The sequence below is a fragment of the Doryrhamphus excisus genome, chromosome 17 (assembly GCF_030265055.1).
Source record: "Doryrhamphus excisus isolate RoL2022-K1 chromosome 17, RoL_Dexc_1.0, whole genome shotgun sequence".
NCBI lineage: Eukaryota > Metazoa > Chordata > Actinopteri > Syngnathiformes > Syngnathidae > Doryrhamphus > Doryrhamphus excisus.
The window spans coordinates 5,571,979-5,588,964 of record NC_080482.1 but is presented as its reverse complement, the minus strand read 5'-3'; the positions used below and the strand labels follow the sequence as shown (position 1 = coordinate 5,588,964).

The window sequence follows — 16,986 nt, the reverse complement described above, 5'->3', positions numbered from 1 at the left end:
GCCGTGACACATCACTGTCTTGGAGTGGGATGTTTTACCTCTCGGAGACAATATGAAACACTCATCACAAGGTGCGGCAGTCCATGAGACAGCTCACTCATACAGAAACATACTGGCCAGAGACAAGGATCCAGATTCCGATGTGCTTCTGAAATTTAGCTGACATTAGCCACGTATACATGGACCCAAATATTCCAATTCCATTCGGGTTACTTGCTCAAACGGAAAGAATCTAACCTTTGTATACACCTCATTCCGAAAGAAAAGTGCCAATCCGAATGAATATATAATCGGATTCACAGATGTGACTTTCCGCTCAATCGGAAAGTTGTCAGACTGCGTTCTTCTTCGTGGTGTTTTTCTTCTTCTGTTGTTTATTGGCGGTTGGCAATCAGCTTTCGTGTGCATTAGCGCCATCTGTGGAACAGAATCTAAACCCTTCTATACGCCATTCACAAGTCCAGTTTTATTAAAAAAGAAAATATATATCTATATAAAACATGTGCCGAGCTTAATTATAAAATATTAGCAAGATTGAACTTCTATTTTTTTTTTTACTTTTTGAACTTTTCCTGTTCCTGGGTGCGTTCTTTCAGCGAATGGTGAGATATGACGTAACACGCAGCTTGAGGCGTTCTTCAATTTAAAAAAAATGGAGGCGAGCAATCAGCACTGGACTGCTAAGGAAAGTTTGTTTTTGATTCAAACTAAATTTCAAGACTGGACGAACGAAAAACTGTCACGAAAAACTCGATGTTGGTGTTTATGCTTTACTGCGCATGCCCCATTGACTATTCTGGTTGATTATAGCGGCGTATGTAGACACGCCATTGGAATATTCCTTTCCATGTATACCATTGCTTTCGGAAAGGTCATTCAGAAAGATTCCATTCGGAAAGAGAAAAACTCCTCATTTAAACGTGGACATTCATTCATTTTCTACTGCTTATCCTCCTGAGGGTCACGGGGGGTGCTGGAGCCTATCCCAGCTGTCTTCGGGCGAGAGGCGGGGTACACCCTGGACTGGTCGCCAGCCAATCACAGGGCACATATAGACAAACAACCATTCACACTCACATTCATACCTATGGACAATTTGGAGTCGCCAATTAACCTAGCATGTTTTTGGAATGTGGGAGGAAACCGGAGTACCCGGAGAAAACCCACAAAAACTCCACACAGAGATGGCCGAGGGTGGAATTGAACTGGGGTCTCCTAGCTGTGAGGCCTGCGTGCTAACCACTCATCCACCGTGCAGCCATCAATGGCTATTCATTCAACCATTCACACTCACATTCATACCTATGGACAATTTGGAGTAGCCAATTAACCTAGCATGTTTGACAAGACAGAGAAATTGATAGTTTAAGAAGAAATGGGCTTCCAAAGTTTGATAGTATAACATCTTCTAGCGGTACATTCAGGGACAGAAAAAAAAAAACGTCCTTGTCATATACTGCAGACACAATGGACACCCTACATCTGGATGTGTTTTTTTTTTTTGTCAAAAACAACATAATAATACTTTCAAACATGACACAACAATAAAAGCCCTCTTCTCTGTTCAAACATGCTATTTATGTGTGGTTGTGTGGATGATGTGCATAGAAAAGAAGCCTCAGAGAAGCACTGGCTCCTCCGTACAAAGAAGTCAAACTATTGCTCAAAGCCACTGACAAACCAAAGCAGCTACCGACCAATGTGTTCGTGTCTACTGTAAATCCAGTTCTCACCGCAGTTCGTGTTGGTTGGCAATGCGCTCTGCTTTATAATTAAGTGCGGTAATAGTGCAGCTTTGCGTGAGTAGAGCCTGTGCACAAACACTTTTAAACACAGTCACGCACACAGATTTAGCACTAAATCCTCCTGCATACAATCTCAGCTGCTTAGCTCACAAAAACTGTGTCGATTTTAGTACAGAACATACAATAACAGGATATTAAATGTATAAGTCAATGACAAAAATGGACAACAAATGGCAATCCGGAGATGTTTTTACCGAACCTTGCTGTGTGGACCAAACCATACGTGAGTGTTGAAGGAAGTCTAAAGACCCGTTTCCCATGCGTGTAATCATCCCAGGATGAGGTGGAGGATGAAGCTGTGTGGGACTTCCCCTGCACCAGAGGGTATTTTCCCCCTTCCACTGTGGTTGTGGCTGCATCCCAGTTTGAGGAAAACCTCAAAAGGAACAAGCTCCAATCCTTATCTGAACTAGTATCTGACACACTCGATCGTTTGGCAACTTTCAACAAGTGTCAGGGAATGGAGATGATGCAAAGATTTTGGTGAGTGTCAGTTGATGGACAAGTGATGGAAATGTGGAGATGTATACTCAACTGACTTCATTAGGTACATCTGAACGAATGACATATAATACAGGAAATGCATCAAATATGAAATGTATCATTAGAAAACTAGAATTCTCAATTTACATATGCACCCCACATACATACTACCGTATTTTCCGGACTATAAGTCACACTTTTTTTCATAGGTTGGCTGTTCCTGCGACTTATACTCCAGAGCGACTTATAAATGAAAAAACTGTTTATGTTACATAAACACAGGACACCTTTTCTGTTCATGTTTATTTTTTGTGTAGCTGAATAACCATTGTGTTAGCATATCTTACACCTATTTAGCCTGTTCTATATTCTTTTATTATTGTTAGAACTTGCCTTCTAAGAGGACATAATGTCTGTTTTGGTTAAGTAGTTTGGAAAATGAATTACCCGCAAAAAATGCAACTTATACTCCAGTGTGACTTATGTATGTTTTTTTCGACCTAATTATGCATTTTTGGCCTTGTGCGACTTATGTATTTTTTTCTACCTAATTATGCATTTTTGACCTTGTGTGACTTATACTCCAGAGCGACTTATGTATGTTTTTTTTCTACGTAATTATGCATTTTTGGCCTTGTACGACTTATACTCCAGTGCAACTTATGTATGTTTTTTTTCTACCCAATTATGCATTTTTGGCCTTGTGCGACTTATACTCCAGTGCGACTTATGTATGTTTTTTTCTACCTAATTATGGAGTTTTGGCCTTGTGCGACTTATACTCCAGAGCGACTTATGTATGTTTTTTTTCTACCTAATTATGCATTTTTGGCCTTGTGCGACTTATACTCCAGTGCGACTTATGTATGTTTTTTTCTACCTAATTATGGCCTTCTGCGACTTATACTCCAGAGCTACTTATGCATGTTTTTTCTACCTAATTATGCATTTTTGGCCATGTGTGACTTATGTTTTTTTTTTTTTTTTTTTTGGTGTTGTGCGTCTTATGTATGTTTTTGTCTACCTAATGGTGCATTTTTGGCCTTGTGCGACTTATACTCCAGTGCGGCTTGTGTATGTTTTTTTCTACCTAATTATGCATTTTTGGCCTTGTGCTACTTATACTCCGAAGTGACTTATAGTCCAGAAAATACGGTAATTAGTGAGCCAACAGACGTTCAGATATTCTGTACGTCCTGATTACGTCAAAATCGTATTCCTTCATGGTCTCCACAAGTACGCTCTCCACGAACAAACAAACAAACACGATGATTTGGGGAATGCCAAAAATCACACATCTGGTTGTGACCTAGACTTTAGCGTTGTCGTGCTGCTGCTAAAGTACATGTGTGTGCGGCTTTAGCTTGTTCTTCCTGTTTGTATATGTGGGTTTGTCTGGATATTTTGGCTTCCTCCTACATCCCAATACATGCATGGTAGCTTAACTGGAAACTGTGAGTGTGAATGGTTGCTGGTTTATTTGTCTCATGTGATTCACTGGTGACTCTCCTACAAACATGTTGAATTATCCAAGTGTACAGTACCGTGTGATGTTCCTTAACCAAAACCAAAGTCAACTGGGATAGGCTCCAGCTCACTCTAATGTGGATGAGCAGTATACAAATTTAACAGATGGCTGGATTACGCCGGTGTGCCAAATGGTGTGTCAAGCCAGCCAGTGCAAATATGTCCCCTGAACTTGTCTCAGTAGTATAAACAGCATCATAGAAGATCAGACACACCAAATATATACATGCACGCGTCAGCAACACTACAGTACTGGTCCCCGAGTAGCAGACTGTAGGCAGTTCCCGTGTAAGCACGCAGAGAATGTTAGGACGATGTGAATGGATTTGCATGTGTGTGCGAGTGAGGACAGACATTTCTGTGTTGTTACACTGCCAAAGTCCAAGAAGCTTCTCTGTCATCTATTCATAGCTGCTTCACTGAATCATCTCCTGCTGCTGAAAGCTGCCTGATCTTCACCCAGCTTCACTTCATCTTGATTAACATCAAGCAGCTAATGGGGCCATTCCTCGAGGAACAACAATGTAGACGGTGTAAGAATGATCCGCCCGACAGTTAATGAGTTCGTCTGAGGCCAATGAAGTGCATGTATAAAAGTCTGGCCGATTTATGTAACTACTTAAAATATATAGGCGGCTTCATTGAAGTTAATGGACACATGAGTTGCGTTGGATATTAGGATGTCTCAGCATTAGCTACGGTTCATCATACTTTGTTTTAGTCCCTAATGCAAGAGGTTATGTTGACAGCTATGGGTCATTCTTTTATTAAGAAAAAAAAAAACTGTTGACAAATTACTATATTGCACAGATTATGGGAAAAAAATAACAGTCTATGACAATATATGATTTTCTTACACACACAGCTCAATGAATAAGAATTAGTGAAGTACCACACGAGGTGTACACACAACAAATCCATTAACCGAGACAATAAATCAGCTTTAAGGGGGTGATGGGAACTGTTCGAGATCAGTTTGCAGAATTGGGGAATCTGTTAAAGTCAAACAGCATGTTCTTAAAAAAAGTGTTTAAACTGCTGACGGAGCAGAGATGCTTTTTAGGCTTTCCTCAAATGAAAGGCGCTGTGTTCTTAATTGAATGTTAATAAGATCATGTGAACAGGATGTATACACGCGGAACGGGGAAAAACATGTCAAATACTACATATAAAAACCCACACTTCCAAACACAATGTCTTACAGCCCTGAAACTTGCAAATAGTCGGGAATTTGATCCGCACGGCTTGTTTAAAATGATATGCATCTCTTTTGTTCTATTCAGAAAACATCAAAAACATTCTTCTGGCAAATTCCAACAGCAAACAATGTCAGAGCATATACTACCGATACTATTGTTCGCATTAGCATCGGGTGGACAGATTTTTGGCAGAGCGAGAGTGGGAGTGAGAAGACACAGCCTTTGATTTGCTGTGATGAAACACGCCACTAGAGGGCCCTGCAGTTTGCACAAAGGGCTTCTGTTGACTGACCACCATGTTGGAGCAGTACAGGGCCTGAGCCAAGCACCCCCACAGAGGTCGGTCAAGGAAAGACCAACACCACCGAGAAGAATGAAGGTACAGTTAGTTTAAACAAAGTGACCAAATAAATGACTATTTATTGTAATTAACTGCTCTACAGCTGTACGGAGTTTTAAAAAAATTGCGTTTACATGACAAAAGAAACACATGCATTGGCATTGAGTTGCAGAACACTGAAAAAAATACGGAATGGTAGTAGTAGACCAGCTACAGTTGTTCCCATCTTGACTTGAACCTGGAGGAAACTTCTTGCAGCCATTAGCTGCTCTGGTTCTACCATATCTTACTTATTGTGTGGAAATATGGGCTAATAACTATAAACACAATCACTCGCTAAATCTACTGCAAAAAAGGCCAGTAAGGATAATTCATAATGCCGCCTACAGAGAACATACTAACTCCTTATTTCTAAAATGACAATGCTTAAACTTGCTGATATAGTTCATCTTAAGCTAAAATAATGCATAAGGCTAAAAATAATCAATTACCTAAAAATGTCATCCAATACTTCTCTACAAGAGAGGAGAAATATGATCTCAGGGAAGAACTACAGGGGTCATATTATAAGGTCATATCACCTTGTACTTCGATACGTGACAAAAAAAAAACAAAAAAAAAACTTGAACCATATTAGGAAAGCAGGAAGTGAACAAATGTAACAGTTACTGATTGTAAAAGTACCAGATGGAGGGGTAGGATTTAATAAGCTTCGCTTCTTCCTACTCCTTTTGGACATGTGGAACTGTGAACTGATTATGTGATGCATTCAATTGTAATCTGATGCATGTTCAAATGAAATAAAACCATTACCATTTGTCGGCAACATCAAGACTAGAATCATTACTAATTAAATATGAGTGTAGAAACCAAAGTGACTTCAGGTATCTTTCAGTGGCTTCACGTTACTTAACTACAGAGAAGTACAGGTGGAGAGGGGAATTACTCTGTCCACTCGCTTCTTTTAATTTACTGCCTCATCTGCTCTCTTCCCTTGTCCATTCCTCTCTGCTGTGACTCCCATCCTCACCACAGCTGGTAAATATTTTTATATTGTGTTCCATTAGCAAGTTTTATTGAGCAGTCAGACGGGGCAAATGGCGCCTGGGAGCTCCCTGTCCTGTAAACAATAGGAAAGGCCCTGAAAGCTGCAGCTGAGCACGGTGCAGTAAACTAGGCACATTAGAGAACCACTGTGCGCTGAGTAAATATTTAAATGTGTTGGATCCTCCCCGGTGGAGGCGCAAGTTAAGGGGCATTATAGAGTATACAGAAAAAAAAGCAAGACAGGGTTTTGAAGTAAAACGGCCAGAAAGCAATGGAGGCATACACCAGGTCAAGTTACCGAAAGGAGGTGATTATGCTCGGCTTCAGAATGTCATAGTACATAATGGAATTCATGTTTTCCCTTATTGAACCACAGTTCCTCAGTGCTGGTAGCATTCATGCAACCCCAGATCATGACACTAACACCATATTGTGGTGCTTTACATATGTTGCCAGCTCATTCATTCATGCATTCATTAATTTTCTACCGCTTTTTCCTCACGAGGGTCGCGGGGGGTGCTGGAGCCTATCCCAGCTGTCTTCGGATGGCGGGGTACCATACCTATGGACAATTTGGAGTCGCCAATTAACCTAGCATGTTTTTGGAATGTGGGAGGAAACCGGAGTACCTGGAGAAAACTCACGCATGCTCGGGGAGAACACGCAAACTCCCCACAGAGATGGCCAAGGGTGGAATTGAACCCTAGTTTCCTAGCTGCGCGATAACCACTCGACTGCCGTGCCGCCTCCAGCTCATTCAGTGGATAATAAATCTATACCACTATCCGATCTGTACATTGATTACTCTGAAGTATATCCCAGTTTCACATCTATAGTATTGTCCCTTGAGAAGATACACTGTAATAAAATGGGAAAACTTTCTCATTACTGATGTGTACCTCAACGCCTTGCCCAGGAGTGTCCATGGCCCCCATATTGTCTTTCAGAAGCTGATGAAGGAGGTGCACCTGAGCGATGCTCAGGTAGAAATCCAGACTGCTGGTCACATTAACTTCCAGAGAGTGACCACACACCACCAAGTCCTGGAGAGGAAATCAAAAATGGGAGGCGAGGCTAATTCATCCAAAAACAAAAACATGACTTTTTGTGAACTTAGTGCATCATCTTCCTTCTATATATTTTATAAACAGTCTTCCACGCAGCATCTGTAAATGTCTGCCATGTTTTAATAATGTTTTATTCTGATATCAAATATAAAAATAAAATATAAAATAATTCATAATTTAGAAATTATAATTTATAATAATTATTATAAATAATAATAATTTATACTAATAATAATTCATAATTATAAATATATAAATAAATATTTACGCGAATAAATAAATAAAAATAACATAAAATACTAATTTTGAATTTAGAAATTAGAATTTATAATAATTAATAATTATTAAATATAATAATAATCATTTATAATAATTTGTAATTATAAAAATATAAATAAATATTTAAGCGTCTGAGTATTTTGAAAAGCACTATACAAATAAAATGTATTTTTATAATGTACACTATGGGACCTACACTATACATAGAGTATCATACTCTGTAGGTGTGTACGGCCACGTCAGTGTACTGTTATGTGTTGTGGAGGGGCGTGCTAGCGTAGAAGGAGTAGGCATCAAAGTGGCAGGAAGCTGGAACAAGCTGTGCCAGAAAATATCAGCTGTATAAGCAAAGGGTGAACTCTGTGTCAAAATCCTCCATTACATGGTATCATGGTTGGGGCATTTCTAATGAGTGACTTACTGTATGCTAACAGGCATAGGTTAACGTTTCAGGAACTGGTCAAAAGACAAACAATACAATTCTACAGTATAGATAATTTAACTTCTAATTCGATGTATGACTGAGAATAATCAGTGCACTGACCTCTGCTTGTCCAGCATCAGGGGGCAGATTCTTGCTGAAGATGATAGCGGGGGCAGCAGTTATGCGGACCGAGAAGTCGGTCACAATGGGTGTCAGAATAGCCCGCCGGTCCTGGTGTCTCCTTATACTAAAGAAATACATATAACAATGTTAAATAATAACACACATATATTAGGCTTTGTGATGCTAGGAGTCCACTGCGCCGGCGCCGGTTGGTGCCAGGTAATGCCAAAGATTATGTGATTGACGCGTAGTGGCTCGCTTTGGCGCCGAATTATGGTTCGCTTGGCATGTTGCCATTATTCGGCACCACTACGAGCGAGCCACTACGCGCCAATCACATAATCTTTGGCGTGAACTGGCACCAACCGACGCCGGCCCAGTGGACTCCTAGCATCATTGGTGCAACTTGGCTCGCGCCATTACATTCCAGTGGATTCCAATAGGTGGATTGTTTGCAACATTTGGTTCCACTTGGTGGATACAAAGATTTTAAACATTTTGAAATTTTCTTGCCGGCAAACTCAATTTTTGCCGCTGTTACGGGCCACAACGAGCCAGTTTGAGCCACTGCACGCCACTCGGCACCTTATTGGTGACACTAGGCGCCACAGTGGACTCTTAGCATAACACACCTTTTTCATTGCACAGCTATAAAATACATCATCATTCAATGCAATCTTTTAGTGACAATGTTAGAATAACATTGATTTAACAATATATTTATAATTTTGGTTATACATTGAAGGGCGCACAAAGTCAGCTGGGATAGGCTCCAGCGGTATACGCTAGTGAGGATAAGCGCCATAGAAAATGGAAGGCTGGATGGGTTGCAAATTTATGCAAGTTTCATTTGTACTGTAAATGTAAAAAATATACTTTTTTCAAACAATTTCTTATAGTTTTGGGTTTAAAAGTAAAAGTTGACAACCAGAGACACATTTCATACGCTTGCATTTTCATATCCTTAATAATTGAGCTCACCATTGATTTATTTTTCTTAGTGTAGCTGTACTTGTGAAAATACTTCCATAAATAAGACGTTTTAGCTGGAAGCTAGAATAGGCGCAGAGACACAGTGAGACGTCGTTTGACAAGCCCCCAAATGGAAACCCCTCCTTAATTGTATACACAAGATCAAGCTGAAGCGTCTAACATCAGCTTTCTTCATTTCACTCCAGTCAATTCCCACAATCAAGTCATATTTGTGGGAACATTTGTTAGCAGTAAAACAAATATACAAGCCCGCTTTATAAGGTGGTGTTAATTGCCACATCTGCTGCTATTAAAACACAATCATGCCGTACAATATTTATAGTTGGCTGGGATTATAAAAGGCCCTGTTTCGAAGCGGGCTGGTGTACAGTACTCAGCCAGGCCCACTATCATATTCACTTCTGCCACACAAATGTGCATTAATGCTGCCCTCGAGCTATTATTTTCCGACACGTTTCTTTGAATAGAGGGTTTGAAAGAGGTTTCATTCAGAGGTGAAATGATCTATGAGGGCAATTGGTGTTGGCTAATCTCCCCTCAGACAGGGATTGAAACAATGAGTGTCTCATTGCAAGGGACAGGTGCTATCATTCACCAGAAAGGCAAAAAAAGGCATGGGGCTCGGTTTACTGGTAATATTGGGGAGGCCTCTGATATTGAGCTGTGTGTGCGTCTCTGTACACTTTGGGGTGGAGGTACTGCAAACAACAATGCAGTCGTCACTTTGCGGTTCTAATTTCGCATTTTTGTTTTCAAAAATATATCTATGGTACATTTGTGATTGAATACGGCCTATTATTAGTAAAAAGAAAAATGCATATTTACGTACATTTTTATTTTATTTTGCCTAAATTAAGTTTCGTAAGTTTTTTCAACCCAAATGTTGAATGTTGAAGCCACAGTATGTGGAATCAAACTATGGAATGGATTGAGTAAGACCCTCAAACAATGCACAACGATGAGCCAATTCAAGAAACAATACAAGCAGTTGATGTTTGCTAAATACAAGGATGAAGAGTCTTGAACCAGTCATGATGTGCTATATATATCACTATATTGACACTTACTATGGTACCCATTATGTCATTGTATGGTCATATCACCTCGTACTTCGGTACGCGGTACATTATTAAAAAAAAAAAAAAAAAAAAAAACTTAAACTATATTATGGAAAGCAGGAAGTGAACAAATGTAACAGTTACTGATTGTAAAAGTACCAGATGGAGGGGTAGGATTTAATAAGCTTTGCTTCTTCCTACTCCTTTTGGACATATGGAACTGGGAAAAACAGGTGATGATGCAAGTGCACATTAGAAGAGATCATGTTGAGTGCAGTTTTAAGTCATAAAAACGTCCACAAGGGGGTAGAAGTGCATTTGATTAGAGCTAGCCTGCATCTTTCCCATGTAAGGTATTTAAGTGGTCCACAATAAGCAGGAAGTGGAAAAGCATGGAGAAGTGTAGCTTGGAGAAGGATACGCATTGAAGGGAAATTTTAACAGTTCAGTTCCAAATGTGAAAATTGTAAATAGTTAACCATGTTAGACTTGCAAATACGGCGTTACTTCCCATCTGGGCACCGGGGTGCTAGTTCTTGTGCAGAGGGCTCCTATAATGGTAAAAACCACTAGTTTTCTCTGTATATTTCATTTACAAATAAGGAAATTCACTTATCACAGTCAGGTCTGAAAATAATTAACCATGATAAATGAGGGATTATTATACATGGAAATTGGCTTCTATTTCTTACAAACCCTAAAAGTGTGAACACAAAGCAGCATTACGGCTTGGGACATATGCAAAAAAATAAAAGCTCGACAAACTAGGAGACGGAGAGCGTTCACAGAGGCCTGACAAAGAGTCTTTCCAAGCCAGCAATACACTGGAATGAGGACAGTTCCAGTCAGTGGTCCCTGGTACTGGAATTTCCTCACAAAACCTCAGGAAGCTGACTGAGGCCACAGCACATCCACCACTACTTGAAATATACCCAAAAAAACTGTGGCGAGAATATGCCAGAGTCCAAAACACGAGTGTGAGAGTATCAATGTATCAAATGAGCTCGAGGTGAGAAATCGGGAAGTGATGTGTGTCAAATTCTGTTACAATCAAAGCAAAGATTTTGTTTCATTAGAGTCTACTGTTTGAGAATACCGATATTCATATTGGGAGTATAAGTACATATGTGTGAACACCTCTTTACAAATGATGACGGATACAAATATAAAATACTGTATATCAATACCAAGAAGAAACCTGACCTGCTAGACATGTTCCATTCCAGGGCCGGGTTCTGCGAGTTCCTCTCACTGTCCGCCAATACACCTCCTTTTATTCCCTCCTTCTCTGGTTTGAGTTGCTCCCATTGTGCTGTACCAATGTTGATGGACTGAAGGTCAACCTGGTACTGACGATCCTCCACCTCGGAGCCAGGGTCACGCAGGATACCAAGGTTCAATGCCCGTCTGAAAGGAGATACAATAATAGAATAATGAAATAATGGAATAATATTCCCATGGTGTGATTGGATGGAAACATTCTCTACTTAAACACTGAAGACGGAATCTGTCGTTATGTGGTCCAGAATGTTTTTCGTTGTATTGAAAATTGAAGTACTTCTTGCAGCGGTGTGTTTGTAGTTTTTGATTTCCAGATAATTTTATCATCTATTATGACACCTATATATGTGTTTAATAATAATCTGTACATGTCCACTGAGCTACCAACACCAAGGGCTCCAATGTCCGAGACTGCTGGTTGCATTGAAATGTGCCCGACACTCTGAAAAACCAACCTGTGAGGTTATGGTGGCATGTCTGCACTGTGTGCCTGTCAGCCAATTTACCACTCCGCAGGGTGCGCTTCGCCTGCGCCAAGCATAGACCAAGTAGGAGCTGGAGAGCTTTCAGTGTAACTTTGTCACGCTGTTTTGTCACAAAATTGTCACTGCGCCAAGCTGAAAAAGTGGACTCCTCTCCTGGTGCGCTGTCACGCCCATCTCGGCGCAGTTCAGTCTACCAAATTGTCTGCGCATAGTGGTGCGCCGAACCATATTACTCTGTACAAATACAGATTAAAAACTGAACTCCTTATAGAGGAGCACAGTGTGGGAAAAGTTATTTGTATTTTTTTATTTTGTCTATGATTTTTGTGCGAGATGACTTTCCACGGCTTTACTTGTGTTTCAAGTATTGCTGTTTTGATATACAGTAACTGGCAAAATATGGTAATAATATTGTAGTGTTACTTAGCTATTTTCGTGCCTACCGGATCATCAACCTCACCAGATCACGCATTCCTAAAGTACATGACCGCCACTTCGTACATAAACTTAAATCTGGTAAGTCATAGACATGCATCAGGATTCGGCATTGCTTTCCAATTGCTGTTTTTGTATCGGTGCCAAAAAAAATGATGTCACTCATTCTGCATTTGCAAGACAAGATGCGCAAGAAAGAATAATCACAACTTAGCATCTGCATATGACATCAGAGCTTTTGCTCTGTTATGATATGTTTATTTGTGCTGGTGAAATCAAATGACTACTTCAATGGAATAAATAAGGGCTTAAAATGACTACAGATGTAGGGGCAGCCCGAGTAGTTTTATTTTGGTTCAGCGATGTCAGTGCTAATTTTCATACAGCATATCCCATGCTCAGCCACACTGGAAAAAAGGCCTCCGTGAGTGTGTTATGTTATGACAATAAGCATCAAGTACAAAAACAACAGTGATGGGAGATCAGAAGTGTATAAGCAGACTTCGCTGGATTTGTTGACACACAAACAAGTGAAACAGATCCTTAATCAACATTTGGAACCGCATTTCTCAACAGAGTTAAATACCAATCAAACCAAGAAAGATTGGGTGGGATGTGTCAGTCAAACTCATAAAGACCTTTTGTAACACAACCTCCATGTCGTATCCATCCCAAACTCTATCTTTCACATTAAACAAACCGCGGTTACATCATATGCATTCCAAATTATCTCTCCACTTGAGCCCGTTTAGCAGAGCCTCTTAGTCATAATCAACATGAATGTCTGAAGCCAAGTCTCCACATTGCTGCAGGGTCATCCCCCCCAGTGACATTAATATAAATGATAAAGAAAGAAAAAATCATGGTAATATTAACGGCATATTTCAGCCATTTGCAGGAAACAGGAGAGCTTAATTTCTGACAAAAGGGGAGACATTTGGAAGCTTCCATTGGGTTTAAAAATAATTGAAGCCAGATTTCTTACTGTATTGTGTGTGTCTGTGTGTTTGGGGGGTTACATATTTGATTGGTCATGTGAGGACCGCACTGCTTCGCCAAGTGAAGACACTCTCCATACCATATCCCCATATTTATGTAAATCATATGCACACATATGTTTTTAAAGAAAAAGCTGCAAGCAGGTGGAATACACCATTCTCACAAGCTTTTATGACACATCTGTGAGCCACTAGCACGTGAAGACGAAGGAAAACAACAACTAATAATCGACACCCTTTTGCAGATGAGGACGGCAGGGTGGGGGTGGCGTGCACATATTACATATGTTTGCCCTTGTTCCCGAGCCAACCTTACTTAATAGCTGGAAAATACCACTGAACTATTTTTATGACGAAGCGCTGCTATTTATAAACGAATAAATAATAAGACATCAAAAGCACTGTAAACGCTGCATGTGGATTAGATTCACAGGCATTATTTCAAGAAGTTTGCGTTTTTTTGTTGGGGTGGGGGGGTATTTAAATTTTACAGTCATTTAAAATAATCAGGACACCCCGTGGTACAGTATTAAGCTTCTATTCTCCGACTGCTGAACACAATAAAGTGAAAACATGCACTTTGACAATATTTTGTCTTATTATGTTTACTATATTGGGTAATACGAGTGTAAAGGTGAACTATATGGGTGTTAATTCATGTCTAGGGGAATATAACATATTTAGATGGTTGTAAACAGGTTTTCTATGCTCTAACTCGGGGGTCTCAAACACGCGGCTCGCGGGCCAAATGTGGCCCGCAGGACACTAGTTTGAGGCCCCCGCCTTGATTTGAAAGTTTAATGTTAGTGCGGCCCGCGCAAGTTTGATATGGATGCTGTATGGTATCATGTACCCAGAAAAAATTATGTTTGATTAATGTTCATGTTAAAGGTTAAATAACTGTTAATAGTTATCCTCCCTATCCGTGTGGAAGTGGTAAGTTTTTGGCTACCGTTTAGGTCGCTAGCTCTCTAGTTTGCGAGTTAGCATGTCTCTCAAGACCCTGCAGTTGCGCAATATGTTGTAAATAAAAAGAGTATAAATGTGACTATAGTCGTGTTTTGTCATGTCTACAGGGCTCTAATAATGCTTTGTTCATTTTAATCTGAAAAAAATAATTTGTCTACCCACCAACCAATGTGGTTTCTTAAGTTTTTATTATTTGCCGTTTTATTATTATTATTATATTTATTTATTTATTACTGATTGATTGATTTTCTTTATTCTTGATTTGTTTATTTATTTTTCATCTTATTTCGTGTAGAAAAATTAAAAGTAAGATATACAGTGGAATGTTTTATCAGAGCTTTTCTTGTAGAAAATCGGAACCAAAGCAAAGTTTATTCATTGTTCTGTTTTTAATAAATGTTTTTTTTTTTTTTTTTGTGGAAAAACCTGATGCGGCCCAGTCTCACGCAGACCCGAGCTCCAGTGGCCCCCAAGTAAATTGAGTTTGAGACCCCTGCTCTACTTACAAAAAAAAACAATGAACCGTGATGAACGAGGGGTTACTGTATCAGTTTCAAAGCAAGCAAAGTGGACCGTTCGGGAGCTACGACTGTGGTGATGAGGCAAAATTATTCATCCGTTTTGTTCATGACTCATAATTAAGGAGACGTCACTACCATGTTGCAACAAAGGCAGATGGAATCATTGAATGGCATTATGGGACACAGTCATGTGAAAAAAGTCCGAAAAAAGGATTTTTTTTTTCTCATGTGAGCGCTGCTACGATTTTTTTTTGGACGTGATTCAAACACTCCACCCAATTTGAGTATTGGCAGATTATACTTCACTTAAAAATCCACAGATACTTCATCAATGGAACATATGTATACCAATGTTCCAAATCCCATAGAATTACAAAAAAAAAACAAACGTTTAAATGGTATATTAATTATACTACGCATTCCACTGTTTTCAATTCTTTGGGTCTCTGCGTGTGTTTGTCAGAACATTCATCTTGATGTGTCTTATTGGGGAGACTTCTGGGAGTACTGGTCCTTGAGGTGTTGCAGATTAGGGATCATATGTTGACATGCTGATAGAATTTAAGGAGGAACCATCTGGAAACAACACAGTATTTAGCTGATGCCATGTACGCCTATAAACAGCAAAAAAAAAAAAAAAAAAACACATGCAGGCAAGCTGTGCTGCTAACATGTTGTAGCAAATTGAAGCGTAAGCTTAAAATGTAAGGAAACAATGACTTTACAATCAAATCCAGATACGGACTATATACATGCATGACCGCCGAGGAATAATTGTCAGAAAAATAAAGTTGAATACCTTGAAAATATTGCAGCAAATTATATTGTTGGACAAATCATATTGTAAATAAGTAAAAGGGGCTTGTTAAAAGTGGGATCCTGGGATGGCCTGATTACCGTGCTTTGGTTTTGAAGGCTAACTGTGGTTCAAGGTTGTAAAATAAACCACAGTGGGATCTGGTTGAGGCACAGGGCCCGATGGTTGGAGTGTGGGAGCAGTGAGCTGTGTTAAAACACTCTAACAGGGGTGACTGTATAAGGCAACACACACACACATTTCTTACAGCTTCCATCCAGACCCCCTTCCCAAACCCTTGTCCCAGACCAGTGGTACAGGAAGCACCAGGGTAATACCAAGCCTTGCCAGCTTCTGGATCTTGTCATTGTGAAACCCGTAACCTGAACCCACAACCCCAGACCTGTTTTTCACTCAATTTCCCCAACAATCACATGCAATACATGTCTCCTTGCACTTCTTAACTGAGGCAAGAGTATGAGCCAATGTGTGTGTATTTAAGGGAGATGAGGTCCTCTGGTTTTGCTCTCAAATAGAAAGTTCAGCATTCTTTTCCAAAGTAATTCAGCAAAGTTTATCAAAATCTGACATGTGCACATAAAGTACAGTACTTTGCTTGCCGTGGACTTAAAATACTGTATAAAATACTTCGGTACGAGGTACATTATTTAAAAAAAAAAACAAAAAAACCCTTAAACCGTATTATGGAAAGCAGGAAGTGAACAAATGTAACAGTTACTGATTGTAAAAGTACAAGGATCAATAGTCTTGAACCAGTCATGATGTGCTATACATATCACTATATTGACACTTACTAGTTGGTGTACATGCTGGTTCAGACGGTTACATTACATACTGGTTGCTGGTTGCATCGAAATGTGCCTGACACTCACACACACATGACCACACAATGACAATTTGGGTACCCCATTATGTCATTGTATGGTCATATCACCTCATACTTCGGTATGAGGTGCATTATTAAAAAAATAAAAATAAATAAAAAAACCTAAACTGTATTATGGAAAGCAGGAGGTGAACAAATATAACAGTTACTGATTGTAAAAGTACGAGGATAAATAGTCTTGAACCAGTCATGATGTGCTATACATATCACTATATTGACAATTACTAGTTGGTGTACATGCTGGTTCAG

The 16,986-nt window shown here is 39.6% G+C and overlaps 1 protein-coding gene across 6 annotated transcripts in view; it reads right to left on the bottom strand.

The window, feature by feature from the left end:
- The window catches only part of LOC131105440 (intermembrane lipid transfer protein VPS13B-like), a 265,748-nt gene that overhangs the window by 96,155 nt on the left and 152,607 nt on the right, over window positions 1–16,986 (bottom strand). For all 6 annotated transcript variants that reach the window (XM_058053560.1, XM_058053558.1, XM_058053556.1 and 3 more), the window contains 3 exons: window positions 11,549–11,752; window positions 8,292–8,418; window positions 7,301–7,444 (listed from right to left, as the gene is read on the bottom strand). In XM_058053560.1, coding sequence (XP_057909543.1) covers window positions 7,301–7,444; window positions 8,292–8,418; window positions 11,549–11,752 — 475 coding nt within the window. The remainder of the gene's footprint in view (window positions 1–7,300; window positions 7,445–8,291; window positions 8,419–11,548; window positions 11,753–16,986) is intronic.